The sequence below is a fragment of the Pollicipes pollicipes genome, unplaced genomic scaffold (assembly GCF_011947565.3).
Source record: "Pollicipes pollicipes isolate AB1234 unplaced genomic scaffold, Ppol_2.1 Scaffold_6686;HRSCAF=7923_pilon_pilon_pilon, whole genome shotgun sequence".
In the NCBI taxonomy this organism is placed as follows: Eukaryota; Metazoa; Arthropoda; class Thecostraca; order Pollicipedomorpha; family Pollicipedidae; genus Pollicipes; species Pollicipes pollicipes.
Window position 1 is genome coordinate 2,799,275 of NW_023596921.1, and position 24,891 is coordinate 2,824,165.

Here is a 24,891-nt window from a genome sequence, read left to right on the forward strand (position 1 = left end):
CCGTCGAGGGAACCGCGCCACGTGGGAACTGGGCCAGAGGGGGACGCGCAGGGCCCGCCCGAGGCGAGAGCGGGCTGGCCTTGCGTCGTCGCCAGCGACGCCACGCCCGAGATCTGGCCTAGGGGCACGTCGAGGACCGGACTCTGGCAGCGGCGCATGCCGGCCCGGCGACGCATTGGACGGAGGGGGCGAGGCAGGCAGGACAGAGTGCGGGGGGTACGGACCAGGCAGTACGGAGTGCGGGGGGTACGGACCAGGCAGCACGGAGTGCGGACGGTACGGACCAGGCAGTACGGAGTGCGGGGGTACGGACCAGGCAGTACGGAGTGCGGGGGGTACGGACCAGGCAGTACGGAGTGCGGACGGTACGGACCAGGCAGTACGGAGTGCGGGGGGTACGGACCAGGCAGTACGGAGTGCGGACGGTACGGACCAGGCAGGACAGAGTGCGGACGGTACGGACCAGGCAGTACGGAGTGCGGGGGGTACGGATCAGGCAGTACAGAGTGCGGACAGTACGGACCAGGCAGTTACAGAGTGCGGACGGTACGGACCAGGCAGTACAGAGTGCGGGGAGGACGGACCGGGCAGTACGGAGTGCGGGGAGTACGGACCAGGCAGTACGGAGTGCGGACAGTACGGACCAGGCAGTACGGAGTGCGGACGGTACGGACCAGGCAGTACGGAGTGCGGACAGTACGGACCAGGCAGTACGGAGTGCGGACGGTACGGACCAGGCAGTACGGAGTGCGGGGAGGACGGACCGGGCAGTACGGAATGCGTGGAGTACGGACAGTGCGACAGCGGCACCTTGAGGTCGATCCTCGAGGCCTCAGCCCGTAGCACCCGGCTGCAACGTCCGACGCAGTGGACAACGGTTACCGACGACAGCGCACACAATGTGAGTGCCCAGGCTGTTGACCACCCCCCCACCCCCCTCCTTCCAACCCACCGGGCCATGGACGGCTGGCGCCCCGTGTGTGCCCTTCCGCCCCGCTCCCCACCGGGCGGCGTAAGCCGCGGTTACCGGATCCCTTCCGCGGAGCCGGGGAAAGGGGGAGGGGCTCGGGGGTGTGAGTGTGGTAGGTGTGTATGCCGCGGTCTATGAGTGATGTTTTGCTTCGTTGTCTTTGCGTATGAATACAGGTATTGGATTGAGTAGCGATGGTTTAGTGAGGGAGCGAGGCTGGACGAGGTCGGTTCGGGCGGCGAGAGGACGCTCGGCCCGACGTTGGGCGGTGTCGTGTCCAGAGCCCGGGACGCATGCTTGGGCGCAGCGGCCAGTTCGTTGACATGCCCCGTAGGCGTCCGGAGCTTACCAATGGCCGCATCGGCTTGTCTGGGCCCTCGTCTGGCCGTCGTCGCGGCCGGACGCGATGTACGGGCCACGCCGACATGCAATGGTGGCAGGATGTGGGTCAGGTGGACCGTTCGCCGTACGTTTCTCGTTTCGTTTTCTTTGTCAATAGTTAGAAGCCGGTTTAGCGTCAATAGTTAGAGACAATAAGCCGGAACCCCACGGGTTTGATCCAGCGCGCATGCTCGGCCTCTCTCACGTAATAGGTTAGTGCGGTCTAGCTCCGCGCATGCTGCGCCGATTCCCCCAGCGAGTGCGTGTATTGCCCGGCTTCTATCTCCCTCTTCCTTTCACTAGGTCTGGATCGCTCTCTGACCAATTGATGCCCCCGCGCTACTGTTTCGTTAGCGAATACCCATCTCGTCCGAGATGGATCCGACACGGACGCCGGGGTTCGGTATAGGGGAGAACGGCGTCGAATTCTCCGAACCGGACATGACCCCGGTATGTAGGCTAGAGGTCGGAGAGAGACCGCCTGCTCCGGGATGTTGAGGCATAGCAGTGAGGTGCGCCGAGCCCGCGGCATCTCGAAGGATTTCCCGCAGTTCCGCGAGACTGGAGGAGGTTACTCGCGGAGCGTCGCCCGAGCCGGCGCTCGGGAGGAGACACGGACGCCATCTGTCAGTCGCCATGGGCAATTGCGGTAGAGGGCAGCACCCGACGGTGCGCGATGACGGCGCGGGCACCCGCGACCGGCCGGCAGATGACAGTCTGTCGCGGTGTGGATGGACGGACCAGTCCACCGCTCGCGGCCCGCCGGCAGGCGAGTAGCCCGGCGCAGCTGTGACAAGGATGAGGAGCCAGACGACCGCAGTCCTGCTTTTACGCAGATAGACGTTTGTGGGTAGCGCGGCACAAGACGCAGTTTCGCTCTCTTTTTTTTCGAGACGGCCGACTCGTTTGTTGTTTCCCACTTGACCCCAGGCGTGACGACCTAAAGAGGCGTTGGTCATGAAGTGACCTTGGATCCGTGGGGGCCGCCTGGGATGCTCGATTGTGCAGGGCGGTAGCGGAGTCCACCCGTGGTGTCTCCGCCTTGGGAGAGGGCAGGAGTCAGTCCGCTCTCTTCCGACGTGGTGCACGCCGGGCCTTATGAACGATTGGTGACGGGATGTTCGGGACGGATAGGGATCCCGTCATCGACGCTCATAGGGAAGGCGACGAGGAGTCAAGTCGCCGGACAGGCCGGTCAGGCCGAGTCTCCAGAGCGCGCCGGCCGAGGAGACCGCAAGGCGTGAACGCAGGTCGCGCCGGGCGCTCGTCGTCTGCCGAGAGGCTCCACCGTCCCATGAGCGCGCTGTCTGCCTCCAGGCCTCTGAGGGACGCGCCGTGGGGCGGTGCCTTGCAAAGCCTACTCCGGCGGGCGGGAGGCGAGGGCGCAGAAGCGCCGGAAGCGACGCCTCCGTGCTGGACGAGGCGCCGCCTAAGGCGCATGCGCGGCAGCGGAAAGCTGCGAGCTGTGGGTGCGGCCCTGTGAATGAGGAGCCGCCCATCGTGGACGGAACGTGGGAAGCGTCGTCCAAATAGGGAGCCGTCACCCTGGAGGTCAGGCGAGGGAGTGAGTCGCCGTTCAGCTTTGACACTCGTGGTCGGCCCAGCAGCTGCGTCGGTGTCAAGCTGGCAAATCATCGTGATATGCTTTGAACGGGGCTTAAACGTACATTCGTGGCAAGATGGAAATGCGATTAGTGAATTAAAACTTAATGAAGACCCACGCAGACGAGCCGATTATAATGTCAAGGCGCGGGAAATAAAGGGGGGGGGGGGGGGCTCCCACCCGTGTGCGTGCCAAGGATGAACGAGATGGTGTGGGTGCCAGCGTATGCGAATGCTTGGAATGAGTGTGATGGGCGCCGAGTGCGTGGAGTCTGCGTGGATTAGTTAAGGCGAGGGGGGGGGGGTCCCAGGGTCATTACCCAGTGGGCCCTTGTCAATATAATTCGCCAGTGCGGGGGACCCCTGCCGGTTGGGCGTATTAGTATGCACGCATTCCCGTTTTTGCCCCATTTAAATGTTATCGCTAGCTAAAGGGTGGAGGTGGATACCGTGGTTAAGGGCGCACAGCCATGGGCGGGGAGACAGCCGTTCATGGTGCCTGACCGGATCCGCCATCCCGCCAATGCCCCGGTCACCCGCTTCATCCTAGCTCTGTGGCTCACATGAGTGTGTGTTGATGTTGGGTGTACCGGAGCCATAACGTGTCGAGCCGTGCGCTAACATCATCGAGCTCGTATGCTGACCAATGGGCTCCTCATTATAAATTTGCTCTCGTGGGAGGACGTGACAGCGGCAACCGGCAGCGTGCAACATCCAGCGGCGGCCAGGAAACCCCGCCCCAACCCACCGCACCACCCCACACCCCCAACCCCCCCCCCCACAGGTGCAAATCTAGCATAGCAACCACGACAGTGTTATATGGATCAAGAGCATATAAGGTTCCCAAGCTCTATCCCCCTCCCCCTACTGGTCATCGGGGCTTGCCTCCCAGTAAAAGTTTCTTCAGTAGGCCCCCAAACTGCCCCCCAACCCACATTTTTTGAAACATTTCCACGTCTTTGCTCCAGTCTCATGTGAATGGTTTCAGTTCCGAGAAATCGCGGCCTACGGCTGCTCAATAAGCCGTCACACGGTCAACTCCTGCCGTGAATATCCTTCGTGCGGAGGACATTCACGGCAGAAACATGTGAATTTGCAGGCCATGTGGCGGCAGACCGGCTAGCGGATGTGGGTTTTTGCACAGACGCGAAGGCTCAGAGGTTTCCGAGACATTGGAGACAAGATTGGAGCTGCCACACGAGATACAGGTTCACAGTCGACATTCCCGCCGTAACTTTTATGAAACCCATTCATAGCGCGCTCGTTAAGACAATGCATGCCAGTTATATATCCAAATATTTCTTGTCCAGCACAAAATATAACGCCAAAAGCCCTCGCATAAAACAATTACCAAACGCCAGTGAAGACAGGGGCGGATCTAGATTGGAGTTTTTTTTTTGGGGGGGGGGGGCAACCGTTTGTCGCCAGCTGGCTGGTGTGGGATCCCAGGTCCATCGCACTTATCAAACACGATGTTTGGGTCGGGTATGTCTAAGCCGCGTCAACATGCGTTTTGTGTGATATTCAAATCGCTCCCAACTTTTCTTCATCAAGTTTTTCACAAACGGAAAAAGTTTGATACCACACCATCAAAGTTAAAGAGACGATAAGTAAAGGAAACTTTTATGGAGTCCTGGGAACGTTTGGGGGGGGGGGGGCAAAACATACTCTCAGAGATTTTGGGGGCCATGGTCCCGTGACCGCCCCCCCCCCCCCCCAGGATCGGCCTATGAATGAGGACCGCTTTGCTAGCAAGCCGGGGCACAAAATACACAATTAAGGCCAATCAGGTATCATACAGAGCACGTAACCTTTGGCATAAGTCGTCCCCGAACTATGGCGGTCTGCATTATCACGTATCAATCCGGCTTACCGAGCATCCTAGCTACAACGATCATGCCATACCAGATCGGAGTCCCACGGAGTTAGCTCTGCCATCTGGTCAAAGTCGCGTTCACATTGTCAGCTTGATTTGCCAGCCCCTTTGTTGAACGACGGCGACCCGCCGGCGTTCAACGGCATCACTTCTGCATTGGGCGGTGTCCAGCGACGGCGCCCCTGTGCTTGGTGACAGCCGCCCGCCGGCAGGGGAAGGCTGCCAACTAGCGCCCTTTGCCGGGTTCTACTCTGGACGGCAACAGCAGCCAGCGCGTAACAGCGGCGCTCTTGCAACGGACGGGCATTGTTAATCTCAGGGTCTTCCTTCCCTGAACGGCATCAGTCAAACATGATGATGCCATATTGCATGCAAAACATCTCAGGGTTAGGATGTCCTGAACTGAGGGCTGGAATGGGCCGGGGGCTGAACTGGTCTGGGGGCTAGATCGGACTGGGGGCCCGGACTGGAATGCGTGCTGAACTGGACAGGGAGTTGGCCTGCCCTGAGGCTGGGCTGGATGGGGGATGGCCTGAACTTGGGGCTGGACTACACTGGGCTAGAGCAGGATAGGCTGGACAGGTCAGGTCGGATCAGATCAAGTCAGGATGTGATACGGTCTGTGATCTGCAGAACGGGGCAGAACCAGGTTGATAGGGGATATGACCAAGGCTGGTTGGGGCATCGAACACGAAGTGGTTTGACAACAGATCAAATCACATCTTACATGTCCAACACAGCCCCGGCCCTAGTCGCCGTCCCCGCCCCGGCTCTGGACCGAACCTGACCCTGCCCAGGTCCCGGTCGTCGTCGCGGTCGCGATCCTAATCCTGGCCCTGGCACCGGCCCCGGCCCCCACCCAGCCCGGCCCGGCCCGCCCCGCCCTACCTCGCCCCGCCCTACCTCGACCCGACCCGACCCGATCCAACCCGATCCGATGCGATGCGATGCGATGCGATGCGATCCGATCCAATTTTATCTAATCCGACCTGATCCGATACGACCCGATCCGAACCGATCCGATCTGATCTGACGTGGTCTGGGCCTTCCCGCGGCCCTGCTCCAGTCCGCTCTCGGTCCAGACGTACGGTTACTGTGACAGTTCCGGTTGTTTCGGGCGCCGGCCCGGCCCAACCAAGGTAAGGCAGACCAGGCTAAACCGGGCCAAGCCAACCGAAGTCCAGCCAAGCCCATCCCGTGGACCCGAGCTGATCAGTGACGGCAAGCAGGTCGAGCGCTCGGCGGCGCTGATGATGCAGCAGTCCGAGCAGGCAGCACAACGGGAGGAGCGGCTGACCATGATGCTGGAGCGGGTGCTTGCTAGCCAGAAGCGACCGCCAGCCGCAGCCGAGAGCAGGAGTGGAGCTCTTAAAGTGTGACAATCCCGGCTAGCTGCACAAAACTGAACATAACATATCAGTCATAATTTGGTGTGTTCATTTTAGCTGGAAACAATTAGCACAAGCCTGATTGAAATTTGGCATAATGTGAGGTGCAATTTTTAATGTCCTGTTTCTTTCCATCGCTAGAAGCCTGGGGAGAGGCCAGATTGGACGCTGGGGAGGCAAGTGACTCACTCGAGAATGCGTATCGACGCCCGTGGCCATTGCGGATAAATGAAGGTGCAAAATCCGCGGACAGAATTTCTTATCCGCGCCATGAGATCAGCAGCTTCTGCCCGTAACACAATGTTGGTTGTCTGCAGCACTGCACACAGCTGATGATGATCTCGGCTCCTGCAGTGGATGTCGGTATGGCCTCCACAGGTGTGGCCGCCGCTGCCGGCTGTGCTGCGGCTTGACCCACTGATGAATCGGATGCATTACCCGCGATGGGCCTGGGTTGTTGACTGCTGAGCGGCCTGCTCAAAACTGGCCAGGCTTGGCGAACGATCTTCCGAAGCGGAGCATCCATCATCGCTGCGACACTGATCAATTGCTTTCGTATTAGCTCCATGTAAAGATTCGCACTTCCACAGCGTGATTCAGCAGCCGGCGTGTACCGAACAAGTATGAATTCACTTGGTTTGCTTTTTTTAAACCAGTCCCCCGTCGTGTGTCTCCTTAAAGTTATGCCCTACTTAATTCAGATCTGTTGGCCTGTCCTTTCCGGTCCCTTCCGACCGGTGGCTGGTTCCCGGATGGTGGACGCCACGCCGTGGCCCTGCCACCGGTCGGAAGGGATCGGGGTAGTTCATGACCGAGCGACGCAAGGGAAAGGACGCGCGTGTCCCCTCCCTGGCCTGATCAGACATGGAGTTATGACCAGCAGTAAGAACATGCCGTGGTTCAGCTCAGTCAAGAGGCCCCGACAGGGCAAACAAATACGTTGCTAACTGAACATCCGGCCTCGGGTCACTATGGGACCTTGCGTCTTTCTTCGTTTAACCAGATATCCTTACTGCACATGTATTGACGTTTTGACCATGTACGTAGATACGACACAATTGGATGAAGGTGGATACCTACACAGCGCGTACGTGGAGCGACGCTATGCCCTTTCCGGCCACCGATCCACGACTGCCTTCACATAGGCGCAACGAGAATGCAGAAAGCGCGGGCCGGCACGCCGCAGGCCTCCCCACATAATGGCAGTGACGCAGAGTCGAAAAGGAAGTGAATGGTATCTGTCACCCCGGGAATGAACAGCCGGACTGCATGCCGGGCTTTCTGTGCACTTGCAGTTTCATGCCCTTCGGTAGATGACGCTGATCATAACCAGGCAGCAAAAGCCGAGCAGTTGTTGTGGAGGGAGGGACGGAGGAGAACACGATGCACGATGGACGGCGATGGATACGACGGGGTTGGGCACCACCCAGGCGCTCACTAAGGGCGGCGCAGGCGCTCACGACTCAAGTTGCAACAAGATGCCCTGCAAAGTGTCATGTGAGCTGGCCCCCATGCGCGGCGGGGTCAGCACTGCTCGCCGTCGGTCGCAAATCGCACGCCGACCCGGCGCACGTGGCAGGTGCGTGCACGTCGGCCTTCCAGAGCGACAGCGGCCGGCACGACACAAATGCACCTGTTGCAGTTGCATTTGCATCGATTCTCGGCATTTTGGGTCAGATCAAAGTGTAGTACTGCCGCCCCTCTCCTTGTCCTAGTGTTTTATTTGATCTGTGTATTTGTGTATTCACCGCATCACGAGATGTCCCCCCCCCCTTAGGGTTGTATGCCCACTGTGTGGGTGTAATTGATCCCTATTTTTTCCGTGTATTGGTGCAATCGAATGACAATCACAACAAGATGCTGCCCCATTGGCTGAATTATGTTCTACTTATTCTCATCTAATCCGTGTGTTAGTGTCTACGTGACAATGATCAAGACATTCGCACCCCACTGCTATTTCTTCTAGCGGCGCGTGTGCACGTGCTGTGCTGATTAATATTTGATTTGTGCATTAGTGTAATCATATGAAATCAACACGAGATTCTTCCCGTGACCCCGGACAGTGTAGCACTCCGGTGTGTAGCCCCCGCCCGTTCCCTGGGCTGGCCGGCCGGCTGTGGGGTTGCCACTTCCCTGCAATGTTCGTAAGCGTTGGGCAGCTGAGGCCTTCTCGTGTGGTCACAGTTTTGCCACCGTCGTTTCTCGTCTTGCGTCACGCCTCGAGGCGACGCAGTCTTGTGTCGTCGCCGCCGACGTGCCGTCTGACTGCGGTGAGATCGTCGACGGCCTAAGGCATGCAATCCAGGGAGCATTGACGGGGCGGATGCGGCTCCCGACGACGGCATTGCCCCCCGCCGATGCCCACCATGGGGAGCGGGGTGAGCCAGCGCTTCGCCCCATTGGCGGCACGCTCCACCGTGCCGTGGGATTATGGAAGTATGGCTTTTTTGTACAACACTGTCGCGTGTAAATGCGCTGCAGGCCTTGAGTGCATCCCTTTGTCTTTTTACCGTTTCCTATAACGAAACGTGACCTTTTATGAATACAAATCTGTTCTGATCATCATCATATCTCACATGTCCCCTACATAGGGACCAGACTCTTGAACTCATTTTTGAACATTGGCGGGGTTACTTGAGCTTCCTCTCGCCCTGCCGCGATTTGGCCTGGTTGGCCGGCCGATGCCATGTCACCAACAGCGCGTGCCATCAGGCCGGCAACATGCAACGCCAACGAATCACATGGTTGTACAAGCGAACGCCATACAGACCAAACGCCTGACAATGACCATGGCCGCCGGCTGTGCATATCAGTGTTGCACGCCCTGCGGCCAGATGTCTCAGCCGGCAGCGTGGCATTCACACATCTCCTGCGGCCGTCCAATGGTCAGCTGTGTTCCCTGCACGGGCACCGCAGCCGGAGGCCGTGCGGCCTTGCCGGCCTGGAGCCATTCCTCAGCTGCATGGGCGTCTTCGCTTGTGATGCGCGGCCGCGCTCTACCACGTGACGCGGGGCGATGCCGCACTCAATATGCAACAAGTCGGCAACTCAACTCCCTAGCTGCCGTGAGCGCGCCACCACCGCAGACGCAGGACGACCACCCTGGCTCTCGGCGCCCGGTGCGACAGCCATCTAGCGGCTATGCTGGCATTAGCAGCGCCTTGGAGATTTTCAACCAGAGCGACGCGCGTCCCGGCGTCAGTTGCACGGCCACAGACGCGGTGCGAGCACGTGTTCTGCCTCTTGCCAAAACTGGGAACCTATTGATAGTGACAGTGTGCTGTCACGTGACCCATTTCTGGTCACGTCATCCGTGATCGCCAGTCGGGTGACGTGAGGAACATCGCACTGGCGTCGTCGGCGCCGGCGACCGCTCCATAGGCGCAAACCGTCAGGGAGCTCCGGTCACACGCGAGTGTGTCGACGTAACCCCTGCGCGTCTCGACCAAAGGATATTTTGCGAACGACACACGGTGCAACAAGATGCTCTGCAAACTGTCATGTGAGCTGGTGCCCATGCGCGGCGGGGTGAGCAGTGCTCGCCGTCGGTCGCTGATCGCTCGCCGACCCGGCGCACCGGGCCAGGCGCGTGCACGTCGGCTCTCCAGAGCGACAGCGGCCGGCACGACACACATGCACCTGTTGCAGTTGCATCTGCATCGATTCTCGGCATTTTGGGTCAGATCAAATTGTAGTAGTGCCGCCCCTACCCTTGTCCTAGTGTTTTATTTGATATGTGTGTTAGTGTAATCACCGCATCACGGGATGTCCCCCCTCCCCGCTTATGGTTGCATGCCCACTGTGTGGGTGCAATTGATCCCTATTTTTCCCGTGTATGTGTGTAATCGAATGACAATCACAACGAGATGCTGCCCCATTGGCTGAACTATGTTCTAGTTATTCTCATCTAATCCGTGTGTTGGTGTATTTACATGACAATGATCAAGACATTCCTCCCCCCCCCCCCCCCTCCTTTTTCTGCTAGCGGCGCCTGTGCACGTGCTGTACTGATTATTGTTTGATCTGTGCATTAGTGTAATCATATGGAATCAACACGAGATGCTTCCCGTGACCCCGGGCAGTGTAGCACTCCGGCGTGTAGCCCCGGCCCGTTCCCTGGGTTGGCCGGCGGGCTGTGGGTTTGCCACTTCCCTGCAATGTCCGTATGCGTTGGGCAACTGCGGCCTTCTCGTGTGGTCGCAGTTTTGCCACCGGCATTCCTCGCCTAGCGTGACACCTCGAAGCGACAGGAGCCTTAGTCGCTGTGGCATATGATGTCTTAGGGTGGCTCAGTTCATACAAATCCCCTTCTTCCCGATATGAGACGTTCTTTGTGGTTTTCAGTGCGATGATCTCCTTGTCTCTGGCGTACGCCGGGCATGCACGATCGAAAGTTAAGGGAGGTTTCTGGTTTTTCCTACAGTTCACACACCATCGGTTCGCTGCAGTGCATTGATCACTCGGGTGCTCCGAAGAAGCACACTTACCACATGCTGGCTGGTTGCGGCAGAAGTCCTTCGTATGTCCAAACATTTGGCACTTAAAACATATCTTGGGGTTCGGCATAAAAAGACGCACCTTCACCTTCACATAGCCTACTTACTTCAGATGGTATGTCAGGACGGTTAAATTTCAGCGCGATGTTGCTCGTGGGGACCAGCTCCGCACCCCTGCGCACCTTGATGCGGCGAGCATCTGTCACCCCGAACTCAGCGAGACCGTCGACTATTTCCTCATCACTGACATCTCTCAGAGCAAAACAGTTGATGATACCCTTTGACGAGTTCTTTGTCCTATGGACCTCCACCGCCATCGCCACACATGTCCTTTTTCCCCTCCGCATGCCGCACACAGTACACAAATCTATCCGAGGTCCTGGCCCGTTTCGCCTCCTCTCCGTTCTGGAACTCAACATCGATTCCACCGTCCCCGAGGCAGCACACCGCCAGTCGGGGCAGCGGCGTACCAAGGTGCAGCAGCACTGGCGGCGCAAGCAGGGGCGGTCTCAGGCGCACACCAGTAACATCATGATACATCTCCCCCCTTGACCAAATGCAAATAAATGTTAATACGCTTGCGAAACGAGATTACTGACGACAGACTGCTGCTTCCCTGCTGCTTCCCTGCTGCTTCTCTGCTGCTTCCCTGCTGCTGCTCTGCTGCTTCTCAGGCTGCTGCTTCCCTTTTGCTTCTCAGACTGCTTCTTCTCTGCTGCTTTCCTGCTGCTCCCCATCTGCTTTCCTGCTGCTTCTCTGCTGCTTCTCTTTGATGCCTCTCAGAAAACGCGGCCACTGCGTATTTTACGCGGACTGAAACTAAGCAGTGGCGTTAGGTCTTGTGTCTGGGGCACTTGCGCGTTGCAGGGCTGGGCCGCAGCTTCTGTCAGCGGCGGCAGCGACGGCGGCGGCGCCGCTGTCGACGCGGGCGACGGCACAGCTGGTGGTGACCGTGGCACCACCGATCGTGGTGCAGGCGCCGGTCCGCGCGGTTGCGGTTGCAACAACGTCGGTGGCGCCACCTCAGCATGGCGGCCGGAGAAGAGCTCTGGAGCCGGCACCCTGTGTGCAGAACGGTCAGCACGCCGCGTGGAACCGTGTCGTGTCAAGATCTGAAACGGAGGGATCTGCATCAGATGACGTCGGTTGCGACGATAGCCAGCACCCTTGAGCTCCACAAGGTAGCTGCGTCTAAAGAGCTTCTCTATGACGGTGGCGGGCTCGGACCAGCTTGACTCCTTCTCCGTCTTGACCCAAACATGATCCCCGGGCTGTAGCTGCTGAAGGTCGCGGGCACCGCGTCTCCGGTTGAAGCGCGTTCCCAGCTTCTTCTTCCTCTGCCGATCTCGGAGTTTGGCATGCTGCCATGTCGCTTCTCCGGTTGGCTGAGCGATGGGTAGAAGACATTGAAGTTCGCGTCCCATCAGGAGACGGGCTGGGGAGTATCCGGTTGCCTCCACAGGCGTCGTGCGGTAGTTGAGGAGGGCGAGGTGGGGGTCCCTCTGGCGAAGTGTCCACTTGGCGGTTCTCACGGCTCGTTCAGCTGCTCCGTTAGGAAGACGGCGTGTGCGGGTCTGTGATACGGTTTGTGAAGCCGTAGGACGCTGTAAAGTTGGTGAACGAGCTTGAAGTGAACTGCGTTCCTCCGTCTGTTGTCACGAGGTCTGGTATCCCCAAGCGGGAAAACAGGCGCTTCAGACGCTCGATGACTGCGCTGCTGGTGAGACTCAGGAGGCGTTGTATCTCCAAATACCTGCTGAAGATCTTCACCGTGACGAGCCAGTTGCAGTTGTTGAAGTGGAAGACGTCTGCTGCAACGTGCGTCCACGGTCTTGATGGCGTTGGAGTTGTCACCAGTGGCTCAGTGTGCTGGGCGGGCACGTTCACCTGACAGAAGGAGCAGCTCTCGAGATGACGCTTCAGGTCGATGCTGAGTTGAGGCCACCAGATCGACACTGCTGCCCTCTGGCGACACTTGTTTAGACTGAAGTGTCCGTTATCATGTAGTCGAGTGAGTACTTCATCTCGCAGACTCGGGAGGGATGACGATGCGTCGCCCGTGCATCAGCAGTGTACCACACGTTAGGTACAGAACGCTCATCTCTCCCCGAGAGGCGAAGTAGTCCAGCAGGTCGGGATGCTTCGCTCCCTCCTTCCAGCCAGAGAGAGTCTGCTGAACTACGCGCTGTAGGGGTTCGTCTGCTTGCTGCGCCTTGCTGATTTCCACCAGACGCTGCGGTGTGGCGGGAAGATCGCTGAAGATTCTCTCGCAGAATCCATGTATGTCTTCTTGAAGCACAGCGCTGATTTCATCCTGCTTCTAGAGCACGTGAGAGGAAGTCGGGCACCAGGTGCTGCTCCCCTGGAACGAAGACTGCTGTGGCGTTGTATCGCATGAAGCGCATGGGCATGCGCTGGCATCTGATCGGCGCATCCACGAGATTTTTCATGTTAGCCAGCGGAATCAGAGGCTTGTGGTCCAGATGCATCTCGAAGGACGGCAGTCGGGACAGGAACATGTGCATTTTCTCGCACGTCCACGTTGCGGAGAGTAGTTCCTTCTCGATCTGCGCCCATCTGGTCTCGGTGTCAGTCAGGCTTCTGCTGCAGAACGCGACGGGTTTGAAGACGGAGCCGTGATTCTGGGGAACACATCCTCCGATGCCGAATCGGCTGGCGTCGGCGCTGACCACCGCCTCTCGTGCTGGATCGTAGAACGCCAGAACTGGAGCTGAAGTGACGGCTGCTTTCACGTCATCCAGCGCCTGCTGCTGCTGTGGTGTCTAGATCCATAATACGTTATTCCTCAGAAGCTCGTTCAGTGGTCTCAAGCACTCCTGGATGTGTGGAATGAACCGGCCCAGGAAGTTGATTACTCCGAGCAGAGACCGTAGCTCATTGAAATTCTTTGGCGGGTGGAGCTGCTGGATCGCTTCGAGCTTCTCTTCGTCCATGCTGATGCCGTTCTTGCTGATCTTCATCCTCAAAAACTTGACCTCGTTCCTCCGGAACTCACACTTTTTCCTGTTCAACTTGAGGCCAGACTCGTGGATCCTCCTGATGACGGCTTCGAGACGTGCGTCGTGACTGGCAGCATCTCCGAACACCACGGTGCCGTCCATGTAGACGATGACTCCGGGCAGTCCGTCCAGCATCTCCTCCATCTTCCGCTGGAAGCACTCCGGTGCAAGCGAGATCCCCATCGGTATTCGCAGGAACCTCTTCCTGCCGAACGGAGTGATGAACGTGGTCATCTTGGAGCTTGCCTCGTCCAGCGGGATCTGGTAGAAACCAGAAGAGGCGTCTAGCTTGGTGAAGAGCGTCGCGCCACTCAGCTTGGAGGTCAGTTGCTCCAGAGTAAGGATCGGGAACACCTGTCGCTTCACAGACTGGTTGAGTCTCTTGTAGTCAACCGTGATGCGGACACCGCTGCTCTTCGTCTTCGGGGCGGGGACCAGTGCAGAGACCCAGTCCGTTGGCTCGGTCTCCGACGTGATGATGCCGTGATGCTCTATCTTCCTCAGCTCTTCTTCCACCGGCTTCATCAGTGGCAGCGGGATGTTTCTTGCAGTGGCAAGGGCGACTGGAACAGCATCTTCACGGAGCTGAATGCTGACCGGCGCTGTCTTCAGAAGGCCTGCCTCTCCGAAGACGTCTTCGTTGACTTCACCTGTGAACCTCAGTACGCCCATGCGCGAGCCAGCAGACCTAGAGAGGAGATCATCAGCTGAGTCAACAACGTAGAACACTTCAGGCTCGGCTTTGTTCTTGAACATGAGTGTTCCGTGCACCTTTCCTTCTACTCTTAGCACGCTACCAACACTTGTCAGAGTATTTGAAGCATGTTGAAGCGGCGGCAGTTCCAGCTTCTTGTACGTTTTCAGCGTCAGTATGCTAACATCAGCGCCAGAGTCAACTTTGAAAGCGACTCGTTGACCATTTAAAAGGACTGAAGCTCTCCATGGCGCGCAAGCTTCGTCTACTTCGCCAACAAAAATGCTGGGCGGCTATAGCTGTTCAATGGACTCTGTCCGCTCAATCGCTCTGACACCGTTGGAGCGACAAACAGATGCAAAATGATCCATTTTCTGACAGTCGTCACAAATTTTTCCCTTAGCGGGGCAATCTTCCGGAGACACATGACGTACTCTTCGACAGTATCTGCATGCTGTTGAAAAGTCGGTACGCCGACTATGCTGTTGCCGTTGCGCGGTGGAAGGCTGCTGTTGACGTTTGTACTGCTGGTGGTGCCGGCGCGGCTGCCTGTGCTGCACCGGTGCACAAACTCTACTGATGTCAGGCGGACCAGAGCTGTCACGGCCGTTCACGATCTCCACATTACGCCTCATCGAAATGACGATATTTACAGACACTTCCTCCTCTAGTGACTTCAGCTGAATTCTACGGGACAGCTCCCTGCCAGACATTCCTGAGATGAGACGATCTCGGATACGCTCATCAGCGTCAGCGAAGCTGCAGTGTTCAGCTAGAGAGAACAAAGCTCTGATGCACGATTCATTAGTCTCGCTTGAGCTTTGAGATCTAAGCTCGAAGTTGTGACGCTCTGCAATAAAATTCCTTTTCGGAATGAAGTACCCGTCTAGCTTTGAGACAATAACTTCAAAATCCTCCTTCAGCTCAGCAGTAAGCTTTAATGTTGGTAAGATATGCTCAGTCTGCGGACCCATACTGTAAATCAACGCAGCTACTTGAACGTCACCGTCCTCTTTGTGTAGTCCCGATGCCAGTCTGTAGCCGACGAACCAATCGCGCCAGGTCGGCCACCTCTCAGACGATGTGAAGTCGAATTCCTCAGGAGGACGAAATCCAGGCATCTCGACTCGCTTCACAACTCACACTGCTTAAATTATTGTGTTACTCATGCTTGCTTAAGCTTACTCTGGGTCCAATGCGGCTGCGCCATATTCAAGTCTTACGTGTTCTGCCTGCCCAGACCAGACACGAACGCTGCGAGGCGGCAACTGTATTAACCCGCGAGGCGAGCGGGCGGCGCCGACCCCGGTGGGCGGCGCCCCAAGCAGTACACCGCCAGTCGGGGCAACGGCGTACCAAGGTGCAGCAGCACTGGCGGCGCGAGCACGGGCGGCCTCAGGTGCACGCCAGTAACATCATGATACAAGTGCCTTTCCAAAATGATCACACCCATTTCGCCTTTGAAAAGGCGAAAGGGACGACAGCGACTTCTCTGTGCTTCAGAAAATCAAGATTCGAGGGGTAGGCGCTGACGCAATACCACCTGTAGCCTCAGTCTGCCCCTCTTTCGGGGTGCGGGTGTTTTTTTATTTAGATAAAAGTTGTGATGCATGTAACATTTCGGCGTGCGACACCGAGGCTCCACACCCACCTCGGAGCCCAACTGGGGGACGACCCACTCACCAGGGGGTGGTGGTGCCGCCAGGCTACCCCGGCGCTACACGGGGCGAACGACGCCTCCCACACGGCCAGGTGTAACCGGGGAGACCCCTCCCCGTCCTGACCGTGGTTCAGCGCCGCCGCCCCTTGACCCCTTAAGCCGCTGCGTGCTGCCAGGCGCCCCAAGCGGAGACCCACACAGACCACCCAGCACCCAAGCAAGGAGCACCCAACCGCAACGCGAGCGACAAGTCGCTAGACCCGTGTGGGGCCCCACGGGTCCCCCACGCCCCCGGATATCCTGGCCAAAGTGGAGTGTTGGGACGCACCGTGACTGACCCGCACGACGCGCCCCTCAGCCACCAGAATCCGATCAACCCGGGGACGTGGGCGAGGGGGCACGGTGACCCCGATAAAGCGAGAATGAAGAGTGGTGATAGGGCCGGATGCGGGAGTGCGGGTAATGTGGAGGGAGCGGCGCGGGACAAAGAGCAGGAGTTCACGTACCGGCAGGGTCGCTACGCCCTGAGAGGAACAGCTTGCGCTGTCCACCCGTTACCGGAGCTGGGACCAGAGGGGGCGCTAGTCTCCTATACCGGCCGAAGCCGGTGCCCCTGCGGGGTTGCGGACGTCATTGACGACACAGATGGCGTGATGCAATCGCAAAACTTTGCGCTTCTGAAAGTGCGGTTGCTTACTTACCTCCCGGTGCCTGCAGAAACATGGGACCACCGTCGCCCGCGTCCAGCCGTCGCATGACCTCGTCGTAGACGAGGCGCTGCTCGTCGGTCAGCAGCGGCAGGCGGGCGGTCACGTGCGCACGCTGGCGGCCCAGCGCCTCGCCGCCGTTCTCGGCGACCGGCTGGCTTGGAGCGCCGGCCGGCTGCGGCAGGCAGACGTCGACCAGCCTCTGGCCGCTGAGGCGGCGCAGATGACGACCGATGAGGCGCAGGGTCGCGTCGTAGATGAGCCGCATGCCAGGTTCGTGTTCGGTGTCTTAGGTGTTCCCGCTACTGCCGTCGGCTTCGTCGGTGTCGCCGACGCCGCCGCCGCCGCCCACCTGCGACAGCCGATGGCACACGCCCTCGGACATGGCGTGCCGGAAGGTGTGCCACAGTCGCAGCAGATCGCAACTGGCACGGCCTTCGACGGCAATCACGGCGAACAGCCGCCGCAGCTGGCGGGGGAGGGCGACGACGGCCGCCTCCTCCATGGCCCGGTGCCAGTGCCGGCCGTTTTCCAGCAAGCCGTGTACCGAGCATGTACCCCTGAAGGTGGCGCTCACCTGGCCATCCACCGTGCGCAGCTCCTCGTAAGTGCGCGGCCCACGCACGTTGTGGAGGAGCAGGCGCAGTTAGAACGCCTCCCCGGCGCGCGGGCTGGCGGTGTAGACGCGGCCGATGGCTTCAACGGCGAAGATGCCGGCAACGTCCGGCGTGCCTCGGTGGCGCCGACGCCAGCACCGAGCTCCCGTCTGCCACGTGTAGTAGCGCGGCACACTGTGGCAGAGCAGAGTCCGGGCAAACTCGTCCTCCGCGCACCGCTTGAAGAGGCCGGTGAGCTTGGTGTCGGCGCCAGCGTCCTCCGCCACTTGACGCGGGCTGACGCCGGCGCGGAAGCGCAGCGGTTGGTCGTCGCCGCCCAGGTGGACGGACAGGTGTTGCACTGGCGGCTGGTGCTCGTGGACAGGGTAGCCGAAATGCCGCCACGCTACCTCCATGGCGTTCAGGTAGCGGCCCTGCTGGTAGGTGGCGATCTCGTCCACCACCTCGTCCCCAGCCGACACCGGGAACATCACCTGGTCTCCGCCCTTAATGACATACTTGATGACGTACCGTATGCACGTGACGGCGCGGGTGATGATCTCCATGTTGACATGGCCGTCCAGGGCGCGACTGAGGAACGGATTGTAGGGCACAATCCACCGGTTGTCGACGTCGACGGCGCCGCCCGGCCAGCCGTTGAGCTGCACCGTGCGTCCTCCGCCACATTGGCCGCGGCACCGGTACCGGGAGAATCCCGTGTCGTTGGACTGGAAGGCCTTCGGGAACCGCTTCTTGTACGCTCCGTCCACCATGCACGGCGCCGTCCGACGGAGGGTGCCGCACGGTCCGTACACCATCTTGGTGGTGACGATGGCGTGCAGCTCCGGCTCGGCGTCGGCGTCCGGGATCTCGGCGCGCACAAAGTGATCCAGCTGTTCGGGACGCGGCATGTCCTCCGGCGCCAGCCAGGGCACGATATGCGCGTGCGGCAGGCCCCTCTTCTGCCACTCGATGGTGTAGATGCAGGCGCGCACGCGGCCGAGGGCACCGCCTTGCCGGAGTGTCGTCATCAGTGCCCGGACCTTCTGGCGAAACACCAGCGACATGATCTCAGAATGGTCTTGAGCGTGCTGTCCGAGGTACTGGCGCTCCAGCGTAGCGGTGATCTCCGGCCACAGCGGGTTGCAGGTCACGGTGATGAACAGCAGGCCTCGCACAGCAGCTCCATCGCCGAGCGCAGGCCTCGCACGTAGGCGTTGCACTCGTGCAGCATGCCCTGGAGCAGCCGCATGACATTCGGCTGCAAGGTGGTGAAGATTTTGGCACGCGCCTTCAGTCCCTGCTCGAAGAGTACAGCTGCAGGTACTGGAGCTGCGCGCCCTCCACCGGCAACAGGCTGCCGACACGGTGGCACGCGTTGTCATGCACCGTGAATGTCGGGTTCCAGCCCGGCTGATGCACCTCCTTGCAGCCCAATGCTGGCCAGGTGGAACGCGCTGCTGTACGCCCGCATGTTGGTGACGAAGTGTTGATAGTGTGGCGACTCCGGCTCAAACAGCTGGCACAGGGCTTCAGGCAGCGGCGGGTGGCAAGGCGGAGCCACTTTGCCGTCGCGGCAGCAGGCGCCGGGCGACTCATGTCACCAGCGCAGCGCGCGACAGTGGGCGCACACGACCTCCATCTGGCCCAACTGCATTTCGGGCGGCGCCACAAACGTGCTTCTGGCATAGTGCGGCGCTGCCCGGCGCGCGGCGCGTTGCTGCCGCGCCTCCTGCCGGCCAGCGATAAGGCGGGCAGCGTTCCGCGCGTTCCGCTCCTGCCGCTCCAGCGATGCCTCTTGTTGCCGGGCAGAAGCTGTACTTGCGGCGTTGATGGAGAGCCGTCTCGTCCGTTCCGGTCCCGTCTCTGAGGCCCTCACCGCCCTTTTCCTCGCCATCTGCCGAGAGATCCCGGCGCCGCTTGGCTCTAGTCGCGGGCTGCGGCGGCGGCCCCGAGGCGGCGGCCGCATCGGCAGCGGGCGGCGCCGGGGCCGTGACGACGGCTTCGGGCTGCGGACCCACCGCCGCAACGCCAGGCTCGCGGACAGGCGCAGGCAGCGGCGGCGTCAGCGGCGGTGGCGGTAGCGGCCGCCGCCGCCGCAGCGGGATGCTCGCCGGTTGCCACATCGGCCGTCGCCTGGAAAGGATCAAATGCAGAGCTAACGCATGCAATATTTACACTTAATGCGGTAGGTGGAGCCTTCTCTTGACGTATCTCACACGCCGAGTATTCATCGGAAAGCAATGGCATATCAACAATGGCATGTGATTGGTCAGCCATTGTGCTGTCAGAGCCATGCCATATGAAAGGTCGTGGCTCTGACAGAATATTGCACGGGTTTTCGGTAACATGGCGCCCGCACTCGGAGCAACATTCACGCCATATGTGCGATAATTGCACGCCATGGGCGCGAGCGAAAATTTACGCAAATCGTATCAATAAGAATCCAGTCGAGTTGATCGACCATCTGTCCTACAAATGATTCTTTGGCTTATCACAGCACGTGATTGATTAATATCGTCATTTCAATTGCTAGGGAACAGGCCTTGTCTATGGATGCAGGCAGCACCACAGACAGGAGGCACAACCTGCGTTATAAAGGGCGCCACTGAAAACGGGTTGCCTCCTACCTCGCTAGATGACACTGTACGTTGTGCGGTGCACGATTTCATCAAGGATTTTAACAGGCAAAGGTCATGGCCATGACAGAACCTCGAGCGGGTTGTTTCTGACGTGCCACACCGAATGGAATACCGCTGCGCGCTACGACACATTTCTGTTGTTGGCGCGGGGGGGGGAGAGGGGGCTCAGCTGGAAAGCAACGGCATTGCCAATCGGCGAACATCAGTCTTATTTCGCCCGGATCTAACCGACTTACCTCCAGCTTCGCATTATCCAATTGAGGAACAAGGGCATTGCTAATCGGTGAACATCAGACTTATTTCGCCAACATCTTACCTCCAGCCGACGTCGATATGCAGCTTGACTCTTGATGCGTATGATCCTCGCCGACTGAAGCATCACACCGCAGCACGGACTATTGTACAGCGATCGCTCGCCGGTGCCGAAAGGATGCCGTCCGAGCCGCGGCGATCGAGGTGCGCCACATTTCACAACGGAAGGAGATCAGCACGGAGGCACCGTGATTGTGCGCAGTAAGACATCACCACTCCGTTCAGGAACATTAACTTAACTACCATCTAGATTCGACACTTACATCACCGAAATACACACCCTGATCATCAAATGAATCAGAAACCCAAAACAGCCAATGTAGCACCAGAAAGCCGAGATGTGGCACACAACCTGCAAGCCCGTGGAAGAAAGAAAAAGCATGTGGCACGTGACACGTGTGACCGTACCCTTTCGCACCGTACACCTTCTGGTGTCATACCCGCGTCGTGGCTGTAACCCATTGCTGTCGAGATTTTAGTGCCAGATGACATAATCAGTGGGAGGTAATAAATTACTGCAGCTAACACGTCATCAGACGGCCGTTTAACCTGGAAGCAAACTCCGGCGTCGGCCGAGACACCGAACGCCGCCGTCCGCCGCGGCGCAATAAGCCGCCGTGTAACCCATCGATCCAGACTCATTTACGAACGACATGTGCAGAAATGCGATCAGCAAAGGTGGGGTCAAGAGAGACAATGAGCCGGCCAACACGCCTATGTGGTTTTCAAAGCTAAATCACGCATGGTTTTGACGGTGGCAGGCTGCATTCGGCTTCGGTTTTTCAAACTCCGCCCGTCGCAACAAAACCGACACCTGTGCGCGCACGGCGACCGCAACGCGCAGCGCACCGCCGACCGCCATGCCTGGACCGAGATCGCTCCCGGAGCGCCCCCCCCCCCCCCCCCACGCCGTCTCCCGGCCAACTTCCAGAAAGCCTGAAGGCAAGCTACATTGCTTCTTCTTTAATGTAAAGCGGGGCTTAATGAACAAAGTTGAAAGCTCGCCGCGCGAACGCCCATTTTGGCCCTTATCGCCCAGGACGTACGCCTGGAGTCAGGACAGCAGCCTGCCGCCGTCGCGACGACAAAGTCGTCATGGAACCCCTTAGTCTATGCTCATTTGCCAGCGACAGTTTTTGAAATGCGGTCAACCAAAGGGTGCATTAGAGACAGGACAAATTGGCCGACACACTGAGGCAAGTTTCAACACCAGATCACGCATCGTTTTGACAGTAGCGGCTTGTATTCGGCGCCGTTTTTTATAGCTTGGCATCCTGCAACTTGTCCTGCAAGTTGCAGCGCAACGGTGCTTTGTAGAAGCTCCCAATGCAAACTGAACATGTAGCCGCTTCAGTTGGGAATGTTGGGAACAAAAATTCAGAAATCTGCCTTTTTGCCGTGCCGGGATACAACGGTCAACGCAAAAACGCATCAAAAGCGGCCGATTTGATCTTGTTAACAACAACATGACGTGGCGCCAAAAACGCATCTGATTGCGATGGCCCACTCCATGCTCTATTGCACCGTGCAAACTGCATGTCGCTGCGACCGTTGGTTACCGAGATACGGCTTCGGAAAGCGAGGCGTGTCGGGCCTTCGGCCGGAGTCGCAAAATCGGGGTCGCCTGTGTCAATCCTGCAGGATTTTGGCGTTCTGTTTTTGCTCTGCACGCATTCATTTTTGCGAAATGCAGAATTTTGACGTAACTCTGTCAAGCGCAGCCGGTAGGTCTCTGTCGTGGGCAAGTCTCATGCAAAAAACTTCTGAACGTTTGGCCCGCAGGTGAACCAACAGACACACACATACAAACACACACACACACACACAAACACACACACACACACACACACACACACACACACACACACACACACACACACACACACACACACACACGCACACACACACACACACATACACACATACACACACACACACACACACACACACACACACACACACACACACACACACACACACTTCCTTCAGTGACATAGAGATAGAGATAGGAAAAGTACATGAAATTCACATCTAAGGAACTGCCACGTAACAGAAACAAAGGTGTCACAGCTCTGAAGACAACTCCAGCACCACATATTCTAGAAGCGGAGATAATGGGATACAAACGAGGGAGCAAGCACCCTGCGGCCTTACGCTATCAGATGGCAATCGGCAGACGTAAAAGGCATTTTTCAATATGTCGCTTGTGCTCCAGAATGTCGTGAAATAAGATGAACCAACCGGAATTTGTCAGCGCTGCTGTTCACATTGTTTACATTAGTTGCCTAGAAACGCATGTATGAAAAATACCTGCCAGTGGTGGTCGGCAACCGACGATTCTGCCGATCCAGCGCGGCAATATATTTACGAAATCTCTACACAGCAGTGTACACAGCGGGGGCGGTCGGAGGAGGGGGGGGGGGGGGGTAGAGACTGGGGAGTGTACCCTCTCCTCACAGACGCATTAAGTCCGAGGGGCCCCACGTTCCAGTCGCGAACAGCGATCAAGAAACCTATGGAAGAGTCCGAAGGTCTAACCAGGGGTCGTAATGGCTGGGAAAAACCGACAACGGCCCGCAAGATGGGCTCTGAAATGCCAGCTGAAGGGAAGCATGCGTCGATCTGGCTCCAGAGGCGCATCCAGTACCTTTTTAAGGTGGGGCCAAAAGTCGGCGAGCAATGATCACAAAAAAGAGGCTTTTATGATGCTAAACAAAAATAGGGGCCTGGAGAGGGGAGGGGTCGGTCCGAGCTCTGGACGCGCCTCTGGGGGTTTCTGGGGTAACCACCAATACTGAACAGAGGACTCCGCGTCGGTTTGGGCGCTGGGTTCCATTGCCTGTTAAATGGCAAATCACTCTAAGGCAAGGTAAAGCAAGGAAATATATTTCGCTTGCGGCGAGCTAAATTCAGTGGCTATAAGCATGACGTAGAAACTTGACATTTGCCCCAACAGCAAATCCGGCATGCGTTCTCGCAGAGCCTTTCAACACGAATGGTGCATTGACGTACCGAGAATCGTGTCAAATAAGTGACCCGTTATGACGCCGACGTCACGCGGATTGAATCCTTCAGATTGAACTTACGTGCTTTGGGCTTTTGATTGCAGAAGCAAACAAGCCAACTCTTTAAATATCCTAAAAACTGCGTTTCTAGTCAGTGACATGGTGACAAACCATAATAGCACTAAAAGCGTGGCAAGAGCCGGTACCAACAGGTCGAAACTCAGCCAATGCACAGTGATGACCGCGTATTTTGCAAATGCAACCGGCTTTCGAATATTGTGGGTCTAACCAGGGACGGACGGACGGGGACGGCCAGCTCTCGCACAGCGCGGGTCGATCGAGTGCAGCACAAGTTTCCTATTTGGTTACAATGTCCGGGCGAACAGCTCCTCTGTCTTATGTCAGCCTTCTGCATCACTTCAAAATTATATTACTGACAGCACAAAGAGTGCAGCACGATTTGCTCTTTCTGGGAAACATCTTTTAAAGCAAAGTGGACTCTCCAATCTTGCTCAGCTGTTTCTTCTCCTTGTGCCGCCTCGATCGACCCGCGGCCAATCTTTGTTTGCTGTACTTCGCGCTCTTCTGTAGACACCACGGAACGGTCTGTTCGGCAGACTGTGAAGCGTATTGAACACCTTTTTAGATAGTAACATTTGGGCGAATATTTTTCATGACAGTTTTGGTTATTTCTAGGGCTCCAGTCATCAAGTATGTTTAACTCTCTGGCAACTTCGCATAGCTTTAAGACAAGTCAGCCATTGTTTCTTTTCATACTACCGTGTAATGTGCATCTATTGTATTTCAATTAAACGACTTTGCTTGTTAGGTTAGTGCTGTTGGGTTGGCGATAAGAGAAGATACAGAAAGACAGAAGGAAGTAATAAGGCCAGTAGGCTCTACCCTCAGCCACACCCTTACGGATGGCAGACGTCAGCCTTACGTGGCAGCTCGTGGCCCCTTACGGCAAGAGGAAAGAAGAAAGGGCCGTTTATTGACAAAGAGTGCTGTGCTGGACAAAACTGTTATAATCGATCAAGTCGGAACAGGGGCGTAGTTTCCCAAAATGTGTTATCAGAGGACCATGAAACTACCACCAAAGTTTCGCAAATACCGGCATTTCCCCGGATTTCGTCCATATTTCTACCAAAGGCGGAAAGGGCTTTTGCCCATGTTCGGGGGGGGGGGGGGGAGGGCAGGCGGAAGCGTCACAGCTGAATAGGAAAGTACACGCCTGCATCGAAATTTGTTGTTCCATGCCACCATCGTTTGGCTGCACCCTTCGCACTTACAACAGAAGCGAGATTGCAGATTTTTCAAAATGGTTGTCGTTTCTTCCATATTTTGTCATTGGGGTTTTCGTCACTTTAGCATGTTGCCATTTTCCCATGTGGTTATTTATTCAAACAAGAGACTGAAAGATACCCGCATTTGCTACGTGGCGCCGGCTGCAGACGGCGCGATGGTAAATTTCAGGCCGCCTCTCTGCCAAAGCCAAACACAAGCCACCAATCGCACGCGTTCTCCGCCAATCAACAGCCA

At 57.7% G+C, this 24,891-nt stretch overlaps 1 protein-coding gene across 1 annotated transcript; it reads right to left on the reverse strand.

The window, feature by feature from the left end:
* Positions 1 to 17,440: 17,440 nt before the first annotated feature.
* On the reverse strand, positions 17,441 to 18,457 carry LOC119107301 (uncharacterized). The gene has a single exon (XM_037230725.1). The coding sequence runs from the start codon at positions 18,455 to 18,457 to the stop codon at positions 17,441 to 17,443; it is 1,017 nt and encodes a 338-aa protein (XP_037086620.1).
* Positions 18,458 to 24,891: the final 6,434 nt, after the last annotated feature.

Bases quoted from the DNA above. Each gene is read 5' to 3' on its own strand.
- LOC119107301 (XM_037230725.1), bottom strand. From the start codon at position 18,457: ATGTCGCTGGTGTTTCGCCAGAAGGTCCGGGCACTGATGACGACACTC.